Source organism: Panicum hallii, chromosome 9, assembly GCF_002211085.1.
Source record: "Panicum hallii strain FIL2 chromosome 9, PHallii_v3.1, whole genome shotgun sequence".
In the NCBI taxonomy this organism is placed as follows: Eukaryota; Viridiplantae; Streptophyta; class Magnoliopsida; order Poales; family Poaceae; genus Panicum; species Panicum hallii.
Genome location: NC_038050.1, coordinates 59,429,338 through 59,452,334, shown reverse-complemented (window position 1 = coordinate 59,452,334; position 22,997 = coordinate 59,429,338). Strand labels below are relative to the sequence as shown.

Genomic DNA, 22,997 nt, shown 5'->3' with positions numbered 1-22,997 from the left:
TTTCTTTGACGATATCTTCAAGCTCGTGACTGTACATAAACAATAACAAAATATTTCAGCATAATCACAAGCAAAGTCAAGTTTTTCACTACTGTATCGTGTATACAATCCAAAAAAGGTAGCAGAACCCAGGGCTATGGTAGCCAGTTTGCCACCACGAGAAATATGCCAAAATTGCTAGAAGATTACAACCATTTAATCACTGGTGAGCAAAGATCCGCAGAACATAATGTCTAAACCCTTGCTACTTTTTTCCTAATAATCTTTGATTTCATGTTTTTCTTCTTCTGCTTCTTGTACTCCTTGTACATGTTTATGGATGACAATGTGTGGTTCAACTCAGCCCGCAACCTCTCATTCTCTGAGATACCTCTTAGTACTGCAAAATGGCTCTGTAACTTCTCTTCGAGCTCTTGTTTATCCACTGAGCAATCTGCCTTCCGAAGCACCTCTGGGTTTAGCGCAACAAATTCCTTACCACGCCGCCTCTTTTTGAGATTCAGTGACAGTGCTTTGCTGGCTGGCTTTGATAATTCCCGTTCGATTGACAAGTCTCTATATGCTTCAAGGGGGTTCACATTCAAAATCGGAACGGGGTTCTGGGTGGGATTCAAAGTTGCCATACTCAAGATATTCGAAGCCATTGAAGAAACAGAGATATCATAGTGCTTCTCTAGGAGGCTGAGCTCCCAAAGAACTGACGCGAGTCCGCCACTCAGATATGGATCTTTAGCCTCAGGGTTGTATTTCTTGATAAAAGAAAAGGACCATGATCAGAAAAAAAAATTAAGTGTTGATTGCCTATTATATAAAGGAGATGAGAAGACAAATACCGCAACTAAGCAAGACAGAGAACCGCCACCGGAATCATTTTCCAACATGTTACGACACTTGCTATTCTTTTGCAGGAGATGCTTCAGTGTGACTAACGCTGAAATATTCGTCAAATGTGTACATCATGGTGTCAGCTAAATAAAGGAGAAAAGATTATGCTTTATAACAAATTCACACAACACTAGCCAGGGGATGATCCGATGATGGAACAAATTAATTACATACAAGCATAATACTTGTGGTATATTCAATAGTATATCCAAGGCAGAAGGACATGCCTATCAGTAGCAAACTACGGACAGCAGTATATGGGTAGCTTATTGAATAACTAAAAGTTGTCCGCAAATACTTCCACACATCAATATCTCAGTTCATGCATCTTTGCATCCTACTATCAATCAACATTATAGTAAAAAGTTTGGCAGGTATCAGCTCAAAATAAGATAGCACCAACAGAACCCAGAACAAACCTGCAATGGCTTCTGCAGAGCCAAATGAGAGAGCAAATGTGGCCAAACGTTTTATGAAAGCAGCAGCTCTTAGCATATCCTGCTGCTTGCCTTCCCAAAGGAGTGTCTTCAGAGCATCTGCCAACACCTCACCACGATCCCTGGATGCAACAGAAAAGAGCTTCACTATGCTAGCTCATGGAGAATAACCAACATAATTGCCCCAAATGTATTGAACATCATAAATTGATGTCTTGCATTAACTAGGCAGGGAGGGGAAAAAGGGGGAAAACCACAACTATAAGCCATGAAAATAATGGATATCACTGTCTACATTATCAGAAATTCAAAAATAGTAATTCATGAACATGAAACTAAATGTTCTAAATTGCAAGTTTTTTTAGAATAAAAGATAAAAGCATATGACGTACATGACAAAATGAATTGTCAGCACATCCATGTGGATTCATGATAAAAAAATTGTTATCTACCGAGAGTATGTTTGTTTGAAAGGAATAATGCTGTGACACCAAAATTATCTTGAATTATTCAGATAAATCGTAACTACAAAAAATAAAAGCAGATAGTTCTTCCTAATAACTATCACCAAGATTAATAGTCAAAAGACAAAACCTGTCAGGACGATACTCCAGTATGAGGTTATAGAGTTGTACAAAGAAATCCTGCAGGTCTACATTCAATGCCTCAAGGTTGCTCCTCCAGACTTTAAAGGCAACTATGCAGCATTGCATGCGTTCTGAGACGGACAGTGTGTTATCATGAGGTGTTCCATCCTGACGGTCGCTATACCCAGAAAGCTTCTTGAGGCAAGCAATAAGTTCACCCATGAAATCCAAATCAATTAAATGTGAAAATTTTCCTAAACCCTCCAAGCATGGAGCGAGTAATGGGTGTGAGGCACCGGGGGAGACAATATTGGCCTTGGACCTGGAAATTTTTAACAACATGAGACGTCAGGGTGACAATTTTTTTTCCAAGACTAAGAGAACATTCATACTATTAAATCAACACAGCTCAAGTCTAAAAATAAAACTCCGATCAATCTGATTTATTTGTTCTGCTAAGGGGCTGTTTGGATTCCAGGTGCTTATAATAAGCCCTGTCACATCGAATATTTCGATACCAATTAGAAAGACTAAACATAAGCTAATTATAAAACTAACTGCATAAGCCTAGGGCTTATTCGTGAGACGAATCTATTAACCTACTTAATCCATGATTAGCACATGTTTACTGTAGCATCACATGGGCTAATCATGGACTAATTAGGCTTAGTAGATTCGTATCACAAAAGAGCCTAGGGGTTATGGAATTTATTTTGTCATTAATCTATGTTTAATACTCCCAATTAGCATCCAAACATCCGATGTGATGGGGCTTATACTAAACCCTGTAGTAATCAAACCTAGCCTAAAACTATAGAAACCACGGTCAAGTACCCACCTTAAATTTGAAGTGCTCATGCTATGCTTCAAAATGCGGAAGTACGTCTCAAAGAGAGCAGAAAGTGTTTCTCTTTGTATCCCTTTTCTCTCCTTGGGATCAAGGGTGAAGGAAACCGCCCTAAGATCTGCATCAACCTGAAAAAACATACAATGGAGGTTATTATGCAAATTCACACAGCAGTCTTATAAAAATTATGCCATATCTGATGTTACCTCCTCTCTAGCTTTTGAGATCAGTTCCCGTCTGGTTTTCTTCTTATCACTAACTGGCAATGGCTTTGGGGCCTCCTGATTTTGCCGATGTTTATTCTTTTTTGGTTTCACCTTTTGCTCCTCGGTTTCATCTTCTCCAAGATCTTCATCAAATCTCAAAGACAGGAAGACCTAACATAAAAGTCCCAGCGCATAGTCAGCAATTATATGATATTGACTCATATTCAGTTTTTTCAACAGAAAAGTTACATGTAAAAAGAATTTGTAGAGATTAACTATCTGTGAGAGATAAGAAGACGATAATCACCACATACCTCAATGCTATCGGGATGGAGCTGGCAATCATTAAGCTTCACATGATCTGCAATCAACCTTACAGCTTCAATTGTTGCCTCGCCACGGTGTTTTCCTTCGTTTATAAATACTGATCTTATTGTTTCACAACACATTTTCCTACAAGGAATTGTAAAAAGGCTGTAGGTTAGGTATGTGGACTACTTAAGCGATCGAATAAACTAGAAAACTGTCCCTAAGAAAATAAAGATTCAGTGCATTTTCAGATGAAATACTCGTTTTACTGATTAGTTATAGAATGCTGTTAAAGGAGTAACAACAAGTACCACAACAACTGTTGTTGAGTGTTATCATTTACTCAACTAAAAGATCTGTGTGCCATATCCTTTTTAGTTGACAGGTTATGAAACTTCAGATATGATTTAGCTCAATATAAGAGCAACCAATAGAGGTATTCTGCTCCACAGCTCTATGGTGCGTTTTATCACTCCATGGTACAGTAAAGAAAGTAGTTTAACATGGTATTCAGCTACATTATTGAAAAACATTCATACCAGCCTAAAGTAAATAGAGATAAAGGACCATTTACCTTACTACATCGTCTGAGGAGCTTAAATTTTTTGCCACACTGGCCAATAGGCTTTCACGGAAGTTAAAATGTGGAGCTGTATCTAATAAAGCGCACATGCATCGAACAGCAACAGAATAAAAGTGGGGTTGCTTCTCCAATGATATCAGTTTCTGTAGATATGCCTGAAAATGCACAAGACAAGAAAATAAATCCAACTCTAGCAATCAGAACTTTGGAAGCTATCATGAGCATCAAAATTGAAGGTCAAACAGATCTAAATCGGTACTTGGAAAAAAGGAGCCATCTGGCTTAGTTCATAATCAGAGAAATATATGATTAACTTTATTTCGCTAGGTACGAACAATATGAAGGAGATCCAGACCTTGTAGCAGCGGATAAGTGTGTATTCATAATATCTAGTTTTCTTCACTTCTTTTGAAACTTCTACTGCTAGCTCCTTTTCTGTTAGCTGCCTAATCCGATAACTGCAGTGCACATACAATGACATGTATAAGTAACTTGGGAAGAAAGAAATCCAGCTAAGTAACAAATAAAAATTAACTGTAGGGTACCTTGGAATAATGTCCTTAAACACAGCAAGCAAGGACATCAGACCAAGTTTAACAACTTTTTGGTCTTTGTCATTGCTTATGCTTAACATATCATTCAGAGATCTAATATTCGACTCAGGCTCTTCAAGCATAGCCATCCCCAATTCAGCAAGTTGCGCTTTCTTTTTTTCGAATAACTCCTCAGCTGAAAGCTCCTCCTTCACTTCTTCCTGTCATGCATAGTGAAAGGCATGTGAAATTATGAGCAAATCAGTTATAGAACACTGCCAGCCAAAAACCTATGTAGTTTGTTCAGATTTATCCAGTATTCGGTAGACACGTCGAGATGGTTCCTTTGGCTCAAAATTCTCCTGTCTCATTTATACTAACCTAAAGCATTATTATGTCAACATCAAGTTACTTTAGATATCTTGCTTAAGGTTGAAGATGCCTAGGATTATTACATTTTTATGACCAAACATAGAAAAATTCATTCACATTCACGATATTAACATGATAAGATATCTATCCTTACTCTAACTAAAGGAGCCAAAAGCTTGGTACATTTATTCTGTCAACATGCTGTGAGCATGCAAAATAAATGAATAGCTAGAGGATATTTCAAAAATGGAATTTTGACTGGGGCAAGCAAGGAAAAGGAACCGAAGTAGTACCAGCACATCTGAGTGTAGTTTCCCCTTTGGAACTTCAATGTGAGATTGTGTATTTTTCACTTTGTCACCTCCCTTTTTGTTCTTAGATTTGCCTGTTTGTTCATCTTTGTTAATACCCTGCTTGGCATCTGCACCATTCTCTTGAGACTTCGTACTGCCAGTATTTTCTTCAGACCTTGCTTTCTTTGCTGCATGTCATAACATAAATGTAGTATAGTTATGGAAGTAGATTAACACAACAAACAACATAAAGCTGAAAACACATCCTTATTCTTAAGAATTCAGATGTGATAATAACTTGTTTATTAAGTTCCAGCAAGTTTGCAAGTGCAGGTGCACTGTCCAGTACGTTTCTGCTCTCCGCAGTTATAACGGTTTACCTCTATTGTAGACGAGCTCCCCTTGCAGGTTCTTGATGGGGAGCGCGTCCACGGGGTCCACCTCCAAATCGTCATTCTCCTCCCGGGGCCGCCTCAAGGCCTTCCTCTTCTCGCGCTCTTCATAGAGGCGCTCGACCTCGGCCTCGTCGCCGGCGGTCCTCTTGACATACCTTTAGGAATCAAACCGAGATTCCACGCTCAATCAGAAAAGCAATGCAGCACCAAAGGGACGTGGGGAATTGGAAGGCACGGTGCAGCGCGCCGTAGCCTAGCGACACCAACCTGTCGATGGGCTCCTGGTCGAAGTGGTGGAATTCGTTGCGGCTGTAGAACTCGATGTCTTCATCGGAGACATCAACAGCGTCGTCGTCGACCTCCGGCGGCAGCTCCGGCGGGAGGATGACCTTGTTCTTGTCCTTCCTCTTGCTGCCGCTCCTCTTCCCCATCGAGTCCGCCGACGCGAGCCGCCGCTGGTCCCGGCTTGTCCAGGAAAGGAGAGGCGCGGTGGGGGGTTCGGGTTTAGGCCAGGGTTTCCCCGTTCATCCGCAGCAGAGAGGCGGCGGCGGAGAGAGGGGTGGTGAGGAGGAAGTAGACGGACGCACCGCGGGCTTTGGGTGCTCGCTTTCCTAATGGAAAATGGGCCTTCACGTGGCCCGCACGTTCTCAGCCTGCCCTGCCTGCCTGAGTGGTAACCAGGCCCGTGGGCTTAACGTCCTTGCGTTTTACTTTTACCAGAGTTTTGGATTAATTTGCACGTGGTTGCCTGGTCCTCACCCCCATTTGACAATTGACACCAAGGCCGGCGCAAATCAGGGTAACGTGGTCAGCTTTTAAGTCAAACCAAAGCGTCTGAAATGCTGATTATTTCATACGAGTTTCGTGCCATCTGCTTTTAACGCTGCCTTTGCCGGTCTCAAGCCCGCGATGAGAAAATGTGGAGGGTTGTGTTAGGTTTGGCGAACCAGCGTAAAAAATCAGCCACTCAAATGGAAATGAAACCCATAAGAAATTTGTTGAGGCGTAACCCTCTTAGCGACGCGCTAAATCGGAACCCGGGTGTGGTGTTAAATGGGCAAGGGCCGGGTCGTCATCCCCTCAGGAGCGCGTCGTATCGTGATCCGGGTACGATGATAAGTGAGCAAGGGTCGAGTCATCGCAGCCTCTGTGGCGCGCTACATCTGCGCCTGGGTGTAGTGAAAATTGAGCAAGAGTCTTCGCATTTCTCTCGATGGGTGCGAAGAGTAAGGAAGCTAGCCGAGCCAACTAAGATTCGTCTAGGTAGTTGGAACGTACAGTCTTTAACAGGTAAGTTAAGAGAACTAGTCGATGTAGCAATCAGGAGGCGTGTAAATATTCTATGCATGCAGAAGACTAAATGGAAGGGCCAGAAGGCGAAGGAGGTGGAGGGTTCTGGCTCCAAGCTTTGGTACACGGGGACTGTCAAACCCGGGGCCACGGGACTGGGTACATAACGTAGTTTAAAGAGGTCTAAGAGATTAAGTCCGTCTTATCTTTTATTCATCTTGTTTATCTCTTATTTATTCTGTTTAAATAAGAGATAAGGCTAACCGATACAGGGGGAATATACTCGAGATATGTTCTGGTACGATTCCTTAGCTGGTATTGTTCAGGGACCCCTCTCAAAACAGAAGATCACTAGGTCATTCTAAACCAAAGGCAATACAAACCACCATACAGGACGTAGGGTGTTACGCATCTTGCGGCCCGAACCTGTCTAAGCTTTGTGTTCCTTGCACCTTCGAGTTCCTGATCTCGGCGTTCCTTCGCCCAAAACTTACCACCTTGGGTAAACCCCATGGTGGGCAGCCGGTTAAACACCGACAGGGACAACTTCGGGTAGGAATGGTGTAGTCATCTTGATCGATAAGAGCCTTAAGGATGGAGTTGTAGATGTTAGGAGGCAAGGCGACCGGATTATCCTAATGCGGTTGGTCATTGGATATTTGGTTCTGAATGTAATCAGTGCCTATGCCCCTTAGGTAGGTCTTAGTGAGAGCTCCAAGAGTGAGTTTTGGGAAGATCTTGATAGCATGGTTAGTACCGTGCCTATCAGTGAGAAGCTCTTTATAGGAGGAGACCTCAATGGCCATGTGGGTGCGACTAATATAGGATATAAGCGAGTACACGGGAGTTTCGGGTATGACAGTAGGAACGAGGGGGAGGATATTTTGAATTTTACGTTGGCCTACGACCTGCTGTTAGCGAATACCCTCTTTAGAAAGAGGAAGTCCCATCTAGTGACTTTCCATAGTGGATAATACTCGAGCCAAATCGACTTTATCCTTGCTAGGAGAGAGGATAGACGTGCCTGCTTAGATTGTAAGTAATACCTGGGGAGTGTGTTGTCCCCCAACACAAGCTTGTGGTGGCGGATTTTCATTTTCAGGTACGTGCCCACTGGGACAAACGTGCCAAGATTGCGAGAACGAAGTGGTGGAAGCTTAGAGGGGAAGAGATACAAACGTTTAAGGAGAGGATGCTAGGCGAGGGGCCTTGGGAAGAAGGAGCAGATGTAGATGATATGTGGCTAAAGATGGCAACATGTGTTCGGAAGGTGGCCTCAGAAGTGTTTGGTGTGAGTAGGGGAGGCAAGCAGGAAGTGAAAGAGACTTAGAGGTGGAATGATGAGGTGCAAAGGGCTATTAAGGAGAAGAAAGAGTGTTTCAAATGTTTTCACCTCGACAAGAGCGCAACCAACATCGAGGGCTGTAGATTAGTGAAGAGGTCTGCAAAGCGAGCTGTAAGTGTAGCGAAAGGTCAGGCTTTTGATAACCTTTATCAACGGCTAGGTACGAAGGAAGGAGAGAAGGATATTTATAGAATCGCTAGGACCCGCGAGAGGAAGACAAGGGACATAAACCAAATCAAATGCATCAAGGATGGGACAGATCGACTTCTGGTGAAGGATGAGGAGATCAAGGACAGATGGTGAGAATACTTCGACAAGTTGTTTAACGGGGAAAATGAGGGTTCTACCTTCGAGTTGGACGACTCATTTGATGATACCAACAGACGCTCTGTTAGGAGAATTCAGGAGGCAGAGATCGGGGAGGCTTTGAAGAGGATGAATGGAGGTAAAGCGATGGGTCCTGATGGCATCCCCATTGAGGTGTGGAGATGCCTGGGCGAGAGGGTGGTAGTATGGTTAACTAAACTTTTTAACCTAATTTTCCGGTCAAACAAGATGCCGGAGGAATAGAGGAGAAGTATATTAGTACCGATCTTCAAGAATAAAGGAGATGTTCAAAGTTGTACTAACTACCGGGGGATTAAGCTGATGAAACATACGATGAAGCTTTGGGAGAGGGTTATCGAGCATCGTCTAAGAAGATTGACAAGGGTGACCCAAAACCAGTTTGGGTTTATGTCTGGGAGGTCGACCATGGAGGCAATTTTCTTAGTACGACAGTTGATGGGGAGATATAGAGAGGAGAAGAAGGACTTACACATGATCTTTATTGACCTAGACAAGGCGTATGATAAAGTACCGAGAGATGTCATGTGGTGGGCCTTGGAAAAACACAAGGTCCCAACTAAGTATATTACCCTCATCAAGGATATGTATAAGGATGCGATGACTTGTGTTCGAACATGTGATGGCGATATCAGTGACTTTCCATTTAAAATAGGACTACATCAGGGGTCAGCATTGAGCCCTTATCTATTTGCTTTGGTGATGGATGAGGTCACAAGGGACATACATGGTGATATCCCTTGGTGCATGCTCTTTGCTGATGATGTGGTGCTAGTTGACGAGAGTAGGGCAGGGGTTAATATGAAGTTAGAGCTGTGGAGACACACGTTAGAATCGAGGGGGTTTAGACTGAGTAGGACCAAGACCGAGTATATGATGTGCGACTTTAGCCCGATTAGACATGAGGATGGGGACATTAGCCTCGAAGGTCAAGTGGTGGCCAAGAAGGATACTTTTCGGTATCTAGGATCAATGCTTCAGAAAGATGGAGACATTGATGAAGATGTTAGGCATAGAATTTTATCCGGTTGGTTGAAGTGGCGGCAGGTTTCTGGCGTCCTCTGTGACAAGAAGGTGCTACAGAGGTTAAAAGGTAAGTTATATAGGACGGCGAATCGCCCGGCGATGCTATACGGTGCTGAATGTTAGCCTACAAAAAGGCGACATGTCCAGCAACTGAGTGTAGCAGAGATGCGTATGCTGCGTTGGTTCTGCGGGCATACAAGAAGGGATAGAGTTCGGAACGAAGAGATTCGAGATAGGGTCGGGGTGGCACCTATTGAGGAGAAGTTGATTCAACATCGGTTGAGATGGTTTGGACATGTACAACGGAGACCTCCCGAGGCGCCGTTGCGTAGTGGAGTTTTAGAGCGGGACGATGGTGTAAAGAGAGGTAGAGATAGATCTAGACTAACTTGAGACGAGACAGTTAAGAGAGACTTTAAGGAGTGGAATATCGCTAAGGAATTAGTTATGGATAGGAGCGCTTGGAGATTAGCAATTAACGTATCTGAACCGTGACCTTTGTTACTTTTTGACCTTTGTTACTTTTTGTTTAACCTCTGACTCTTCGTTTGTCTTGTGCCCTTTTTTATATTTCTTATTCTTATTTTCTGTGGGTTTATCTCTAGTCTACTCCAATTTTCCAATTTGCTTGGGATAAAAGGCTAAGTTGTTGTTGTTGTTGTTTCGTGCCATCTGCTTTTGGTTTTCAGCAGTACATGGATCGTTTATCTTTGCACTAATCCTGTGATAAACTCAAGAAAATAATATGTTTCATCTTTCTCTCTCGACTTTATGAACAACGACTTGCCGACTACTATGCCTGGTTTTAGACATTTTATTTATTTTTTACAACACAACAGTGATAAGGGGACACATCACAATTCTCCTTTTCGCACAATTCAACAACCACACAAATGTGCCAAACAACGGACATACATCACAAGAGCAAGTTGCAAGAGTTTGCTAGACTGATGGTTGCCGTGCTATACAGGAGTTAGTTTCAGATCAAAGCGACAAAGAAAAAACATGTATTGTTATGGACCAGCACGGTGGAATCCTCCCAAATCATGGAGCTCAAGCTTCTCCCTTGGGTCATAAGGTCAGAATCGGATGGATACAAAAGGTGCGATGACTTGTATTACAATATGAAGATGCCACTGCTACATGTAACGGAGAGTCCACTTGACCACCTCTGGATTAGACTACCTGCGTGAAATGATTTTTGATCAAATGAGACACAGCAAGAGAGACGACCGACAACTTTCTCAAGACACTAAATTCGTGCAACGAAAGTTGGCAGTAACAAGATTTGTTCTTATTCTTCTCCACCCTTTGATCATTGCAATGCTGGAATAAGACTTCCAGAACACAACTACCTATCTGACTTAGTGCATCCAACCAGAGATTCAAGGGGTCCACAGATTGCAACTTCCTTCCATGCATCAGTAACCTAAACCAACATTTCAAGTTCAAGATGATGACAAACTTTAAAATAACAAAGTTATTAAGAAATGCTGGGCAATAGTATTTGCAAACCAAGTGTGAACTTTACACAACCAATTTGAGTTTGGGGATGCACCAGTGTCCAGATGCAAAAACCTCACTAGGTTCTGTCATGATATCGCTTTTTATAGGAAATCGAATAAATATGAAAATCTTGGAAGAACATAGTGCATAGTTATGCTCTCAGCATTTATTAAAGCATCGACTGTCGATGCAGGACAAAACAAATCATTGCATAGACTTAGCAATCATCACAGTTGAACCCTAAGAATATCCAAGCCAACTAGGCAAACAAAGAATGAAGAAAGATGAGTGGACCAACAATGAAGAAAGACAAATCAACCAGGCAATGAAAAGGTAACAAATGTACAACAGCCAAAACTGCATGAAAGCAGCATCGACCATATCTTTCACGAGCAACATAATTTACAGTTTGGCCATGTACCTTTTCGCTGTTGTATACTACCATGCCCAGGGAAACGAAACAGTCATGTAGTGGTTGAACCGAATAGCTGAGGATCGCTCTTTCCCTTCGATCTTACAAAAATCCCCCATAAGTAGCTCTCACCATCTATCCCTGTTACCACAATAGAAATTAGAATGTTACTGAATGTGCATAGTACATTTGATATCTTTTAAGGATATTAAAATGTATTTGTTTCCAAGTTTCCAATGCATATAAATTGGGGAGGAACCATCATATATAATGAGAAAGCAGTACAGGTCATTGCTTTTCTTGTACAAAAGGGAACAGAGAATAGAACCACTGACACTGAGAATCAGGCGGAAGCACTTCCGAGGAATATATCAACAACTTTATGCCATCAATATATGCCCTTAGAACATAATTGCTGGAGGCTTCTAATAAATAAGAGTGCTTTTCATGCCTAAAAACAAAAGAGTGAACAGAAAAAAAATGAATGTATGAAAGCATCGTTCCTGACTTAATAAAATATGTTTCAACACATATCTATGTGAAAGAATCTTGGTGAGGAAACAAACAGAAACCTACCCATCATGTTCATTAGAAAAGAAGAATAAGCCAATGTCTTCATAAACCGGATTGCTAATCTCAAAAGACTTTGGCCAGTCATTCATTCGAGGTAATAACTGCAACTGTAGATTATTAGGTATCATCTTGACAATATCATAAACCTTGGATGACACTTTTGATGGAAACTGGGCTTTAAATTCACCAAGATTAAGATTTGCTCCAGCATCCAAGACATGAAAGCATCCCCTAAAGAGCAAAGGACAGTTAAACATTCTAGTTCAGCAATGCAACATTGTTAGAATTTGCTACAAGCTATGAATACAGCATCAGAAATACAGATAACAACATGAAATATATGAAATTATGGTTAAGTAAAGAATCACAGAGGAGAAGAATAATGTCTTTTATGAAAAATATAAGTACCAGCAACATACTATAATCAACTCAGAATTTTACAAGACTACTAGGCCAGATATATATGCTTGCATACTAGTATACTACTATACTAGGGTGTTATTTGTGAAGGAAGTGCATGGTCAGACTAGGAAATTGTCAGAAATTGACCAGAAACAGTCATTTACTGAGTTTTGTCCTGAATTTATGGAAACCGCTACGTGCAGAAAAATTTTCCACCATGTTACATCACAATAAATTAACATGTATCAAGCAGACTAAAATGATTATGATATATTTAAAATTATTTCTCAACAACTTGAAAAAATCCATATCATTAAGAAACCATGTATAGTTAATTAATTACTGCAGCTGAGAATTCTATAATGAAGGTAAAGATTGTTGAGATGAAGTTGATGCAAACTATGAGGGTGTACAACTCACATCCAACAAATTGCAGGTGGTGGGCGTCTTGTGTACTCCACACTTGAATCGATGGAGAGTAGCACGTCTCTACTCTGGTTCAGACTCTCCGTTTCAGATTTGCTTACAGAATCACCGTCTATTAGTACATTGAAAATGAACACAATGATGATCACTTGATTAGTGCACTTAAATCCTCAGATTGCATCAGAAGTAAAATCTAAATATGGCGCAGAACTAAATATATATTGAAACTAAGCCCTTTTTCAAATGTCATGATACCAGAGGATGGGAACTGAGCTATTCCTTTGAGAACTGCAATACTAAAAAAATCAAGATAAAATATGTTTCCATAGGGACGTACCTAAAGCACATAATGTTCCCATTTCCCTAGGCTCATCCTCAGTCTCAGAGTTAATTTCTCCTTTATGTGCTTTCACTATCTTCGTTTCTCTAGCTTCAGACATAGAGTCAACTTTTACTTTAACCAGTTCACTTGTTCTACATCTGTGAATTGTAGGCATGGAACCACCAGATCTTGTGTCCCGTTTCATGCTTATGTCATCAATCTTCGCCTGATCCTGACAGTTAGCAGCAGATCGTTTCATTGTATGCACTTGCGTTTCAGTCCTACTGGGGGATATGCACTTCATATTTGACAACCGTTTCGCATGTGGTGGAGATGCAGGATGAACTTGTCTTTGCGGCATGGCAAAATCTGGCCTTCCCTCAATCTTTGCCTGATCACGACTTGCAGCAGCACATCGTCTCAGGGCTTGCACTTGCATGTCACTCCTACTGGGGGATATTGATTTCATATTGGATGGCTGCTTCACGTTTGGAGGAGATGCAGGATGAGCCGGTCTTTGCTGAGTAGCAAAATATGACCTATGCTCAATTTTCATTTGATCATGATTTGCAGCAGCACATCGTTTCAGGGTTTGCACTTGTGTGTCACTCCTGCTGGGGGATACACACTTCAAATTGGATGAGTGTTTTGTATTTGGAGGAGATGACGGGTGAACCTTACTTGGCCGCACAGCAAACCTTGACCTAACATACGGTGGCCTCTCTCTACTCAATGATGCCACTTCTTCAGAAGAAATGAATTTCACTTTAGCATTTCCAAATTTATTTGAAGATCTGGGATCAATTTGATGCGCCACATTGCTGTGACTGAGGTTCAACTTCACAGTTTCCCTTTCCTTCAGCTTATCACAACCATGCCATGGGTTTTGGAGCTCAGTTTGCCCACCTTCATCATGATTAGAGAAAAACCTTTTGAGTAGTTTAATCGAGTTTATTAGTGATAGCAAAAGTGAGATAGGTGATCAAGACTAGTGAAAAAAAATATATACCTTGACTAGGTTTTGGGCACCCGTTAGCATATTCCTGGCATCCAGCACAATACCATTCATGTGGAATCACATATGTCAACTCCTGCATACAATAACTTCAAATGGAAAACGACAAAACTTTCAGAGAGCTAAATAAAAAATTTCCATATTCAATTTAAAACATAACAACTTAATTACCACAGAGTAAATTAAATGGAAATAACACATTATAAAGTAGCTAAGAAAGTTTCAAGCCTAATTCAAATACAATTTTTGCATTTGCTATCTATTCTGAAGCCATACTGGTTTCCTATCACTATAAACATTCAGCTATCATCTACTTCTCTTGCTAGTTGCTGCTCTCAAGAAATCATTGCGTAGAAATATGTCAAACAATTAATCAGCATAAACACACGCATATGCAGGGCAGATGGCCAGTTGTATATGTAGATTTTTCAAAAACTTGGATTTGAAAAAATAAAAGGGAAAAAATAGATAGGGCAGAGAAATAAAGGAGTACAGGTGCTCATAAGCATTGCACCGAGCACAGTTTGCAATAAGATCGGGCCTGCTACCACTGCCACATATCTCACACACCATGATGTCCTGCATGAAAGGGAAAAATATAGCATCGTCAAATGTCAAAGACATAGATTTTCATGTTCATCTAATAATTTCACACAGATCTTTGGGACATAGCCCTAAGAGAGGAAGAAATATACATTACAATAAGAACGTATGAAAACACATGAATTTGTCAAAGAAAATATCTGACAAAACTGAATCCAATGAACAACTAGAACCTATCATTACACCAAAGCAACTTAAATAAGATGCATTGATCTGGCTACGCATAAACAAAGGTATAAATAACAGCCAAGCATCCTAGCTATCACAAACAAGTATGTTACTGAGCTCCCATGTCCACACGAGTTATGGATTATTGGCGGAATACTTTTAATGTGATTTGGCTCTTACTCCTTTATCAAGAATAATGGTGTTTTCAGATGTTTACTAAGTCAAACCACAGAGGACGTTTTGATGAAAGTACAAGAATAGCTAGTCATGGTACCCCTCTTAATTAGCATTGTTCTACTTTTTCGCATAGTTATTATCCTCGCAATGGTCTTTATATGGGAGGAAAAATCAAATTAGTCGAGCATGGCTGTGCTAAAGCTTTGAGCCTCTGCTATTCCTGCCCTGAAAATGTTAGTCAAAAGTTTCCTAACAAAGAGCACGGTATTGCTCAGTAATAGCTACTAACACAATACAATAAAACTAACATGTACTACTTGCAATTACTGGCCATTAGCAGGATGGAACATTGAAAAATACAAAAACCTAAGCACTGAATTACTGAACAGACGAACACAATAAGCAAGCTAAGATTACAGAAAACTGAAAACCCTATGATTAAACCGTCGGACTGATTTCATGTTTCTCGAGCAAGAACTGGACTGATGATAAAAACGAAGCCGGTGAGATTAATTCCAAGGCCGCTTCAAATTTACCGAGCATCATAACAGGGTAAAACAATCAACAATACAGAACACAGACTAGACCAAAAACACGATAGACCACCAGTAATCCCATAAAGAAGGGGGGAGAACTCGAAAAGAAACGAAAAAGGAAGCAAACCAACCCGTCACCGAGAAAACATGAAGGGCGCGGAAAGTTGTGGTTTTTTTAGACCTTCGACACCCACAATGCAGGAACTGAATCCAAGAAGGCGAGTTCGATTTCGCTTCGCCACAGATTCCGCGAGCAAGAACGTAAAAGGCGCGGCCTTCCAAAACCCCACCAAAACCCCACCACGATCACAGGAGGGGCCAAGAAACGCAGCACAACCAGAGAAAATGCTCGAACCAACGCCGAGAAGGCGGGATCCTATCGGTATAACTAGCAGTTCCCCATCAGGATCGCAACAAGATGCAACCTGATGGCACCCCGCGACTCCTAGAACGGAAGAGCTTTTCCCGAGAAAAAGAAAAAGAAGAATCAAAGAACCGGGGGGAGAGAAGCACTCTTCGCACCAAGAAACAAGCGCGATCAGAAATGCAGTCCAACCTCAGTGGGTGGAAAGAAAAGAGCCGCGAGAAGAAGTTCCTCACCATTGCGCCGCCGCGGTGCGGGTCCAAGACCAGGGAGACGAGATGCCGTGATTGGAGGAGGTGAGAGGGGGGTGGGTGATTGGCAGGTCAGGGGAGAGGGAGGAGCCGAGGAGGAATGGGGTTTTCCCTTGCACCCCCCCCCCCCCCCCCCCCCCTGTTTTCCGTTGCGAGCAGAGCAGAGCAAGCGACGCGAGTCAAATGATTTCCACCTCATCGTGGAAGGTCCAAACTACGCCTCTGCTCAGATGCGCGTTCCCATTCTTGCCTGTGCGTTCTTTCGTGACATAACCATATTTCAAAAAAAAAGTTGGAATTAACCTGCGATTTTTACGTATGTTTGAATTGAATTCCACTCTCTTTTTTGTCTCAAGAGAAATGCGGCACGGTCCGTTAACTTTCTTATGGTCAATCGTTAGTTTAGTATGGTCACTTTCAAATCCCTTATATAGACACACATCCGTCAACGTCCATGGTTAAGATATTGTCCAACCTTCTTTTATAAACGTACAAGTAGAGACCGCGCAAGGAGGGAGTCCGGTCTCCTCCATCTATTTTCCTCTTAAAAAAACATGTAAAGTACTTTTTTTAATAGCTTTGCATCACTAGCGCACCGTGAAAAAGATATTCATTACCAAACAAAATAAAGAGGAGCAAATCCATGGAGCGGATTAGAGTTGGCTTGGTCATAAACTAAACTGAGCATGTATACCACCGAGATGTCATTAACATGTAATAATGTAAACTTGCTAAAAATTTATGAGCTCAACCTTGTTAACAGCCTAAGGGTCCGTTTGGTAGCGCTTCCGCTGCTCCGCTCCACGCGAAATTCCGCGAAGCGCTGCCAAACTGGAAAAAGAGCACCGACTCCTCCCTCGAATCATTGTGAATCGATTCGCCCAATTACACATCAAGTGAGGAGCGGAGAAAATTTGCTCCCCGCTGATTCTCATTCGTTTTGCCAATCAGCTCTTACCCTGCTCATCTCTTGGATCTGGGTGGGGAGACGTGCTCACTTGCTCAAATGGCTGGTCGATGTTTTATTTTTTTGAAATGAATGACTGGTCGACTTTAATTGATTTGATGGAGGTCGATCGAGCAGAACCCGCCGTCGCCGGCTGCTGGCTGCTTTCGGTGCTTCCTGCCGTGCTATTGCTAGTTCCTTGAAAGTCGTGTTTTTTTTTGAACTTAAATGAACTTGTCGTGTGCCAGTAGCATTTTGCCTCGAAGCAGCAGCAGCAGCAGCAGCACTAGAGTAGGATTGTAGGAGTAGGCGAGCAGCAGCCATGCTTATGCTACCTTTTTTCAGGCCCTTTAACGTTTACGACAATAAAGCTTCACTCGTACTTTCATCGTTAAAAAAAATACAACTCTCGTCTTCAGGAGTTAAATAATTTTAAATTTAACCAAACTTATACAAAATAGTGTTAACATTTATATTACATTATTAGATTAATTATATAATATCGTACTAAATATATTTGAAGATATAAATATTAGTATTTTTATATAAATTTGATATTATTTGACTTCTTAGGAAGTGATAGTTGCATTATTTTAGGCACGGAGGAATACTGGTCAGTACTGCTGCGCAAAGACCAATTTGCGCAACCACCAATCCATCTGACTAGTACGAGTACAGTGGGGGCAATGTTGTATAGTACTGTGCTTACAGATCTTGTGCATTCAACGGGGAAATCCTCCGAGTCGGCCTCATAGAATGTATTAACCGCCCTAACATTGTGGTAGTCCAAGGGATTTCAACCAGAGAGCGCTCAGCTCGTTGATGTGGAGGAAGCAAATCAGGAAACCACTTGCACAGCAGTAGAGCGACGGATCCACCGTTTAGACCGAGCAGTGGATCCATTGAAAGAGCAGAGCAACAGTGGCACAGAAGCACTAAATGCAGTAGCCTGAATGGTGCCATGCAGTGATGGGTGGAAGGAATGGATACAGGTAGGTAGGCCGTGCGAGGCACATGCATGAAAAAACTTTTGCAGCTTCCACGGGCAGCAGCAGCAGCAGAAGAAGCTTTCCAGTTTTATCCACCCCATGCATGATGGAGAGGCCTTCAAGTTTCTATGGCCGGCCAAACCGGCCGAACGGAGAAGGGAAATCACATGCAGGAAATCGTGCGCGGCCTGTCAACTGTGACATGCCTGCAGCTTCTTTCTCCAACGAGGGTTATGGATACATGTATCACTCAGCTTTTTTCTCTGTTTTTCTTTTGGCCTTTGCAGGTCACAGGCTGACAGGGGCATTCATTTCCGCCCTTTGCAACCTCGTTCATACTATTTCATATGATAGAAGTATTGTGCAATCAATCGATCCACCGCCCTTCTTTTAAAAAAAAAATCGATCCAGCGCAAAAGTTTGTCAGCAAAATGTTACTTAGTTACAGTCGAAGCAAGCATGTTCTATGCTGTGCTCCAGATCTTGCGCATTCACCCGGGAGATCCACGAAATTGATATAGCATGGGTCATGGCCCAGAAATCTTCATATATCATTGGCCACTTCCATCAATCAGTCACACTTACACTCTCACAACATAATATTACCTTCTCAATACTACTTGCTCACTCGCGGTTCAAGAATATCCAATATATTTTCTGATGCCCGCACCAATGTCAGGCCACATGGAGATTGCTCCACTCATGCCAATACATCCACATAAAAGCAAGCCAACTTTGATCTGCAGCTTCCCTCGGAGCAGAATCAAGGGAACTTTGATCCATCATCAATTCATCATGTCCGGGATCTGCATGGCAGTGAGTGATCCAGAGTTTCAGCCCAGGGCTACATAAAACATAACAAGGAGAAGATCGCTGGCTACCTTTGGCTAGGGCCTGGGTGCCCTGTTTGCATTCCGTTGGCATCTATAACAAAACCATATGCGTGGAATCAGTAATGTCAACACCCGCATGCAATACCTTTGGCACAGAAAACAGAAAAGCTATCAGAAACAAGAATCAAAGTTTCACTAGTCATGAACGGAGATATTCATTCACTTCATGTTTACAGGTAGTGGACATTTTCTACAGACCAAAACCAATTGAAATATCCACTTATCAACAGCTACAAAGGTTTCGGGCCTCATTTAGCTACCATCTTTACATCAGCTACTATGGCAAAGCCTTCTGTTTTCTTGCCATCTTACATACGTACAAACAGGTCTAGCAATTGATCAGTGCATATTCTAGATGGAAGACCAGATGTATATGTACATTTTCCTAGAGCTTGGGAATTAGGATGCAAAGAACAAAGCAAAGAACCGATAAACAGGTAGAGAAAAGAAAGGGGGGGTACCAATGCTCATGCGCGTTGCACCGAGCGCAGTTTGCAATAAGATGAGGGGCGCTGCCACTGCCACATATCTCGCACACCACTTCGCCCTGCTTAAAAAAAAATCATGCAGTCGAATTTACAAATTTTGAGCCCATCTTATTCTTTCACATGTATCATGGACTTGGAGACATAATCCTAGGACTGAAAAAGATGTACAACATAGTACAGAATGATTAAGTGCAAACAAATAACTTTGCCAAAGAAAATAAAAAAGGTCCTTCACCATCTGAAGAAATTAAATCTTTATACAAGGACAAGGCATGAAGAATTATTTGACATACGTATATTAAATCTTTTGTTTAAGAACAAATGCGTTGAGATGTTTTCTATGTCATCCTCGTAAGTACATGAATTGGGAGCAGCGATAACTTATCTGACAATGAACATATGTAAGAAAACACATAGTGGTCCCTCCATTTTGAACATATGTGCTAATTTGTCCTAAACATCACATATTTAAAAACAGAGAGAGTACTCTAATAGTCTAATTATCCTTTGGTCAATCTGAATGAAACATTTCACCACCACAACCTTATAGACAAAATATCAAACTGGTTGCACATGCCTATGATGAAGCTCCGAGTCTCCGCCTCTCTACCTAAACAAAGAACATGAACATTGTCCAACAACAAACAACACAGTAGCTGATTTAACGGCTGCTTCCAGTTAACCGCCAACGGCCCTTAACAGAAAGCTCCGATATCTGCCATCTCTATCCAGAAAGAGAACACAAACTTGGAATAACAACAACAAAAAAGAAAACTTCAAATTGGTTTAAATACCGCTTCCACTTACCAGTCAGCGGCGATTAATAGGATGGGAACACTGAACAATACAAAACCTAAGAACTGAATAGTTGAACAAGTGAACCGAGTTCAATTTTATGTAAAGACGTAATCTAAACGAGTTACTGCAATAGATACTGTTACATTTTTAACATTGTATTGGGACCCCTGCATGCTCAAACATGGGTTCCCCAACAAAATCGAATCCTCTTCGAAGCCAATCAACCCTATGCACAACGGCCGATTTCCCGTCTATCCCGTGCGCCATTGTGCCGATGATTCAATGAAGCAGGCCCCGCTGCAACTAATTTGTGCTACGAGAATGGGTAGATTGCCGCCCCCCACCCCCGCCTTTTCCCCTTAATGCCACGGTTCCACCCACAAATGACAAACCGAACCTGTCAATATCACCACCTTTCACAAATTCGCTCAAACCTCAATCAATGCACCACGAGATCTCACCGATTACCTCGATGATGACGGAGATGGCATCATCCTCGACCAAGCCCGCTACATTAGGGCCACCCGCCATCTCTTATGGGGCCAAACTCCGCCGCCGGTGCCGCCCCGCCGAGTTACCCCTCTCCTTTGCCCGCTCCTCGGAGGTCAGGTGGAGCTCCAACACCAGACACCTGACCCGCCGAGGCAGGAGGCGGCGGCAGCGGTGATGATGGCTGGCTCGCTGATAGCCTGATACGGTAGTGATAGTGCTGGCCAGCTGGGGCACTCGAGAAAAAAAACAAAATATTTTAGATAGAATTTATTTTGTAAGATTAACACACGTACTGTGTATATATAATTGTTAGTTTATTACATGTACAAATTTTTATTCTTGTATAGCTTTGTAGACTATAACTTTATATATTTAATATACTTACTAAGCAAAGAAATTCATTAGTGGATTTTTTTTATCATCTGTTAGTGTTAGTACCCTTTTTGTATCAAGGATGGATGTCCCAAGCCAAGCTATAATTTTAGTATCAGCTCTCAGAATATATGCAAGTGTTACCAGAAAAAAAAAGAAGAGAAATTATATGGGTACCATGTCACATTGAATAGCATTCTTTCTATGGCTTGCCTCTTGTTGTTCCAGATCGAACGGAGAGGCTTTCAAGCAGCACAACAAACAGGTCAGCATCATATGCATGCATAACGTCAAATGCCCAGTGATCCCTACCACTCTTGGCAGAGCGAATGAATATCATCAATTCGCAGGAGAAGCACTCCTCCGTTTTCTTTAACGAACACTCCTCAAGTTTCAGTGTCTCAGGTTTGCATATACGCCGATGGCAAGCCATTTTTGCCTGCAAGCTCTACCTTGCTCTTGCTCTCCAGCGGCAGTCTTGTTGACCACCTCTGTTCGGTACCCTTTTCTGGTACCCGGCCGGTGTCTTCTGAATTCTCGCATGAGATTTGGCACGGCTTGATTCATCCTCGCACTGAAGTCAGTGACAGTGACAGCATGTGTAGTAATATTCAGGTCCTGCATTCGCATGTCAAAGTGACACTTGAAACAATGAAATGGCAAAGGCGCACTCTTGCATCTGTAAAAGAGTATGATAACTGACTGCTGTGCGGACTATAGTGAGGAGGCACAACCACACAATCTCATTGGTTTGACGAGTGTCTCGAGCATTGTGCTGCCTTCAATCCGCGCATGCACCCCCGAGGGTTCAGTGCTCTTCGTGCTGGGTCATTTTAACAAATCTAGACGCATAATTTTTATTATATATCTAGACACAATGATTATCCAGATGTATAGCAAAATCTATATATTTAGATTTGTCAAAATGACCTACATTTTAGGACGGAAGGAGTAGATTTTTTTTATTTTTTTCATCATACTTGAATCTCCTCAAACCTTATTGTTTAAAGATAATTTACCTGCAAATTAAACTCCCCACAACTTTTTTTTCGTACCCGTGCGTTGCCACGGGAGAAATAATTTTCTTATGTTAGCATCAATCTTTATTATATGAAAATACTTGTAATGACATGTAACAGTGAGGCATGTGCATGCACACATGTTTGAAAGAAATTACATTTTATAGCATACCAAATATGCATACGAAAACATATAAAAAACTCAAGCTTAATCATATACAAAATATACAAAATCAAAGCCCCCTACAATTTAATATGATAGCTAATTGGAAGAGGCAAAACCAGCTATTTCGTTATTATGGAAAAAATTTAAAAAAGTATATAAAAAATAAAGTTTAGTTTATATTTAATCCTTCGTCCCAGGCAAGCTAAGCTCACGCTCGATACCCTCCGCGCCTCCTTGAATTAGATTGAGATTGCATTCATTTTGTTGGCTCCTCCAGCCACCAGACTCGCATTCTTTTTCTTTATGTCTTGAATGCGCAGGAGAGCTGTGCATCTTTGAAAAAAACGAATAGTTTTATTACATGACATGCAGCGCCAAGGCATTGGCACACAGACCTAGCATGTATATTCATCAATAAATAAACCTAAAGAACTTCAGCTACTCTGCTTATTCTGTTATTATTCAGAAACAAACAACCCATATGTGTTGCTGCACTACTCTGCTTATTCAGGCGCACCCTGGACACCTCTCCTGAAAATCCCTGGTCCCTGCGATGCCGATCGGTTGGCTCGCGCCGTTTGGAAATTGCGGCTCTTGTGATCTTGATCGGTTGGCTCGCGTCGTGT

The 22,997-nt window shown here is 41.8% G+C and overlaps 2 protein-coding genes across 2 annotated transcripts; both read right to left on the bottom strand.

The window, feature by feature from the left end:
- Positions 1-53: 53 nt before the first annotated feature.
- On the bottom strand, positions 54-6,016 carry LOC112875515 (nucleolar complex protein 3 homolog). The gene is made up of 13 exons (XM_025939391.1): positions 5,715-6,016; positions 5,433-5,602; positions 5,053-5,240; positions 4,400-4,608; positions 4,210-4,312; positions 3,846-4,009; positions 3,277-3,415; positions 2,963-3,133; positions 2,748-2,884; positions 1,917-2,231; positions 1,305-1,444; positions 834-931; positions 54-749 (listed from the first exon to the last, which is right to left on the bottom strand). Exons 1-13 carry the CDS (start codon positions 5,876-5,878, stop codon positions 234-236), a joined length of 2,514 nt encoding a protein of 837 aa, XP_025795176.1. The 5' UTR covers positions 5,879-6,016; the 3' UTR covers positions 54-233.
- A 4,297-nt stretch (positions 6,017-10,313) lies between these two features.
- LOC112877077 lies at positions 10,314-16,327 on the bottom strand. The gene is made up of 9 exons (XM_025941283.1): positions 16,194-16,327; positions 14,603-14,688; positions 14,104-14,198; positions 13,110-14,000; positions 12,767-12,884; positions 11,948-12,175; positions 11,707-11,822; positions 11,381-11,512; positions 10,314-10,638 (listed from the first exon to the last, which is right to left on the bottom strand). The coding sequence occupies exons 1-8, from the start codon at positions 16,194-16,196 to the stop codon at positions 11,424-11,426; spliced, it is 1,626 nt and encodes a 541-aa protein (XP_025797068.1). The 5' UTR covers positions 16,197-16,327; the 3' UTR covers positions 10,314-10,638; positions 11,381-11,423.
- Between the last annotated feature and the right edge of the window lie 6,670 nt (positions 16,328-22,997).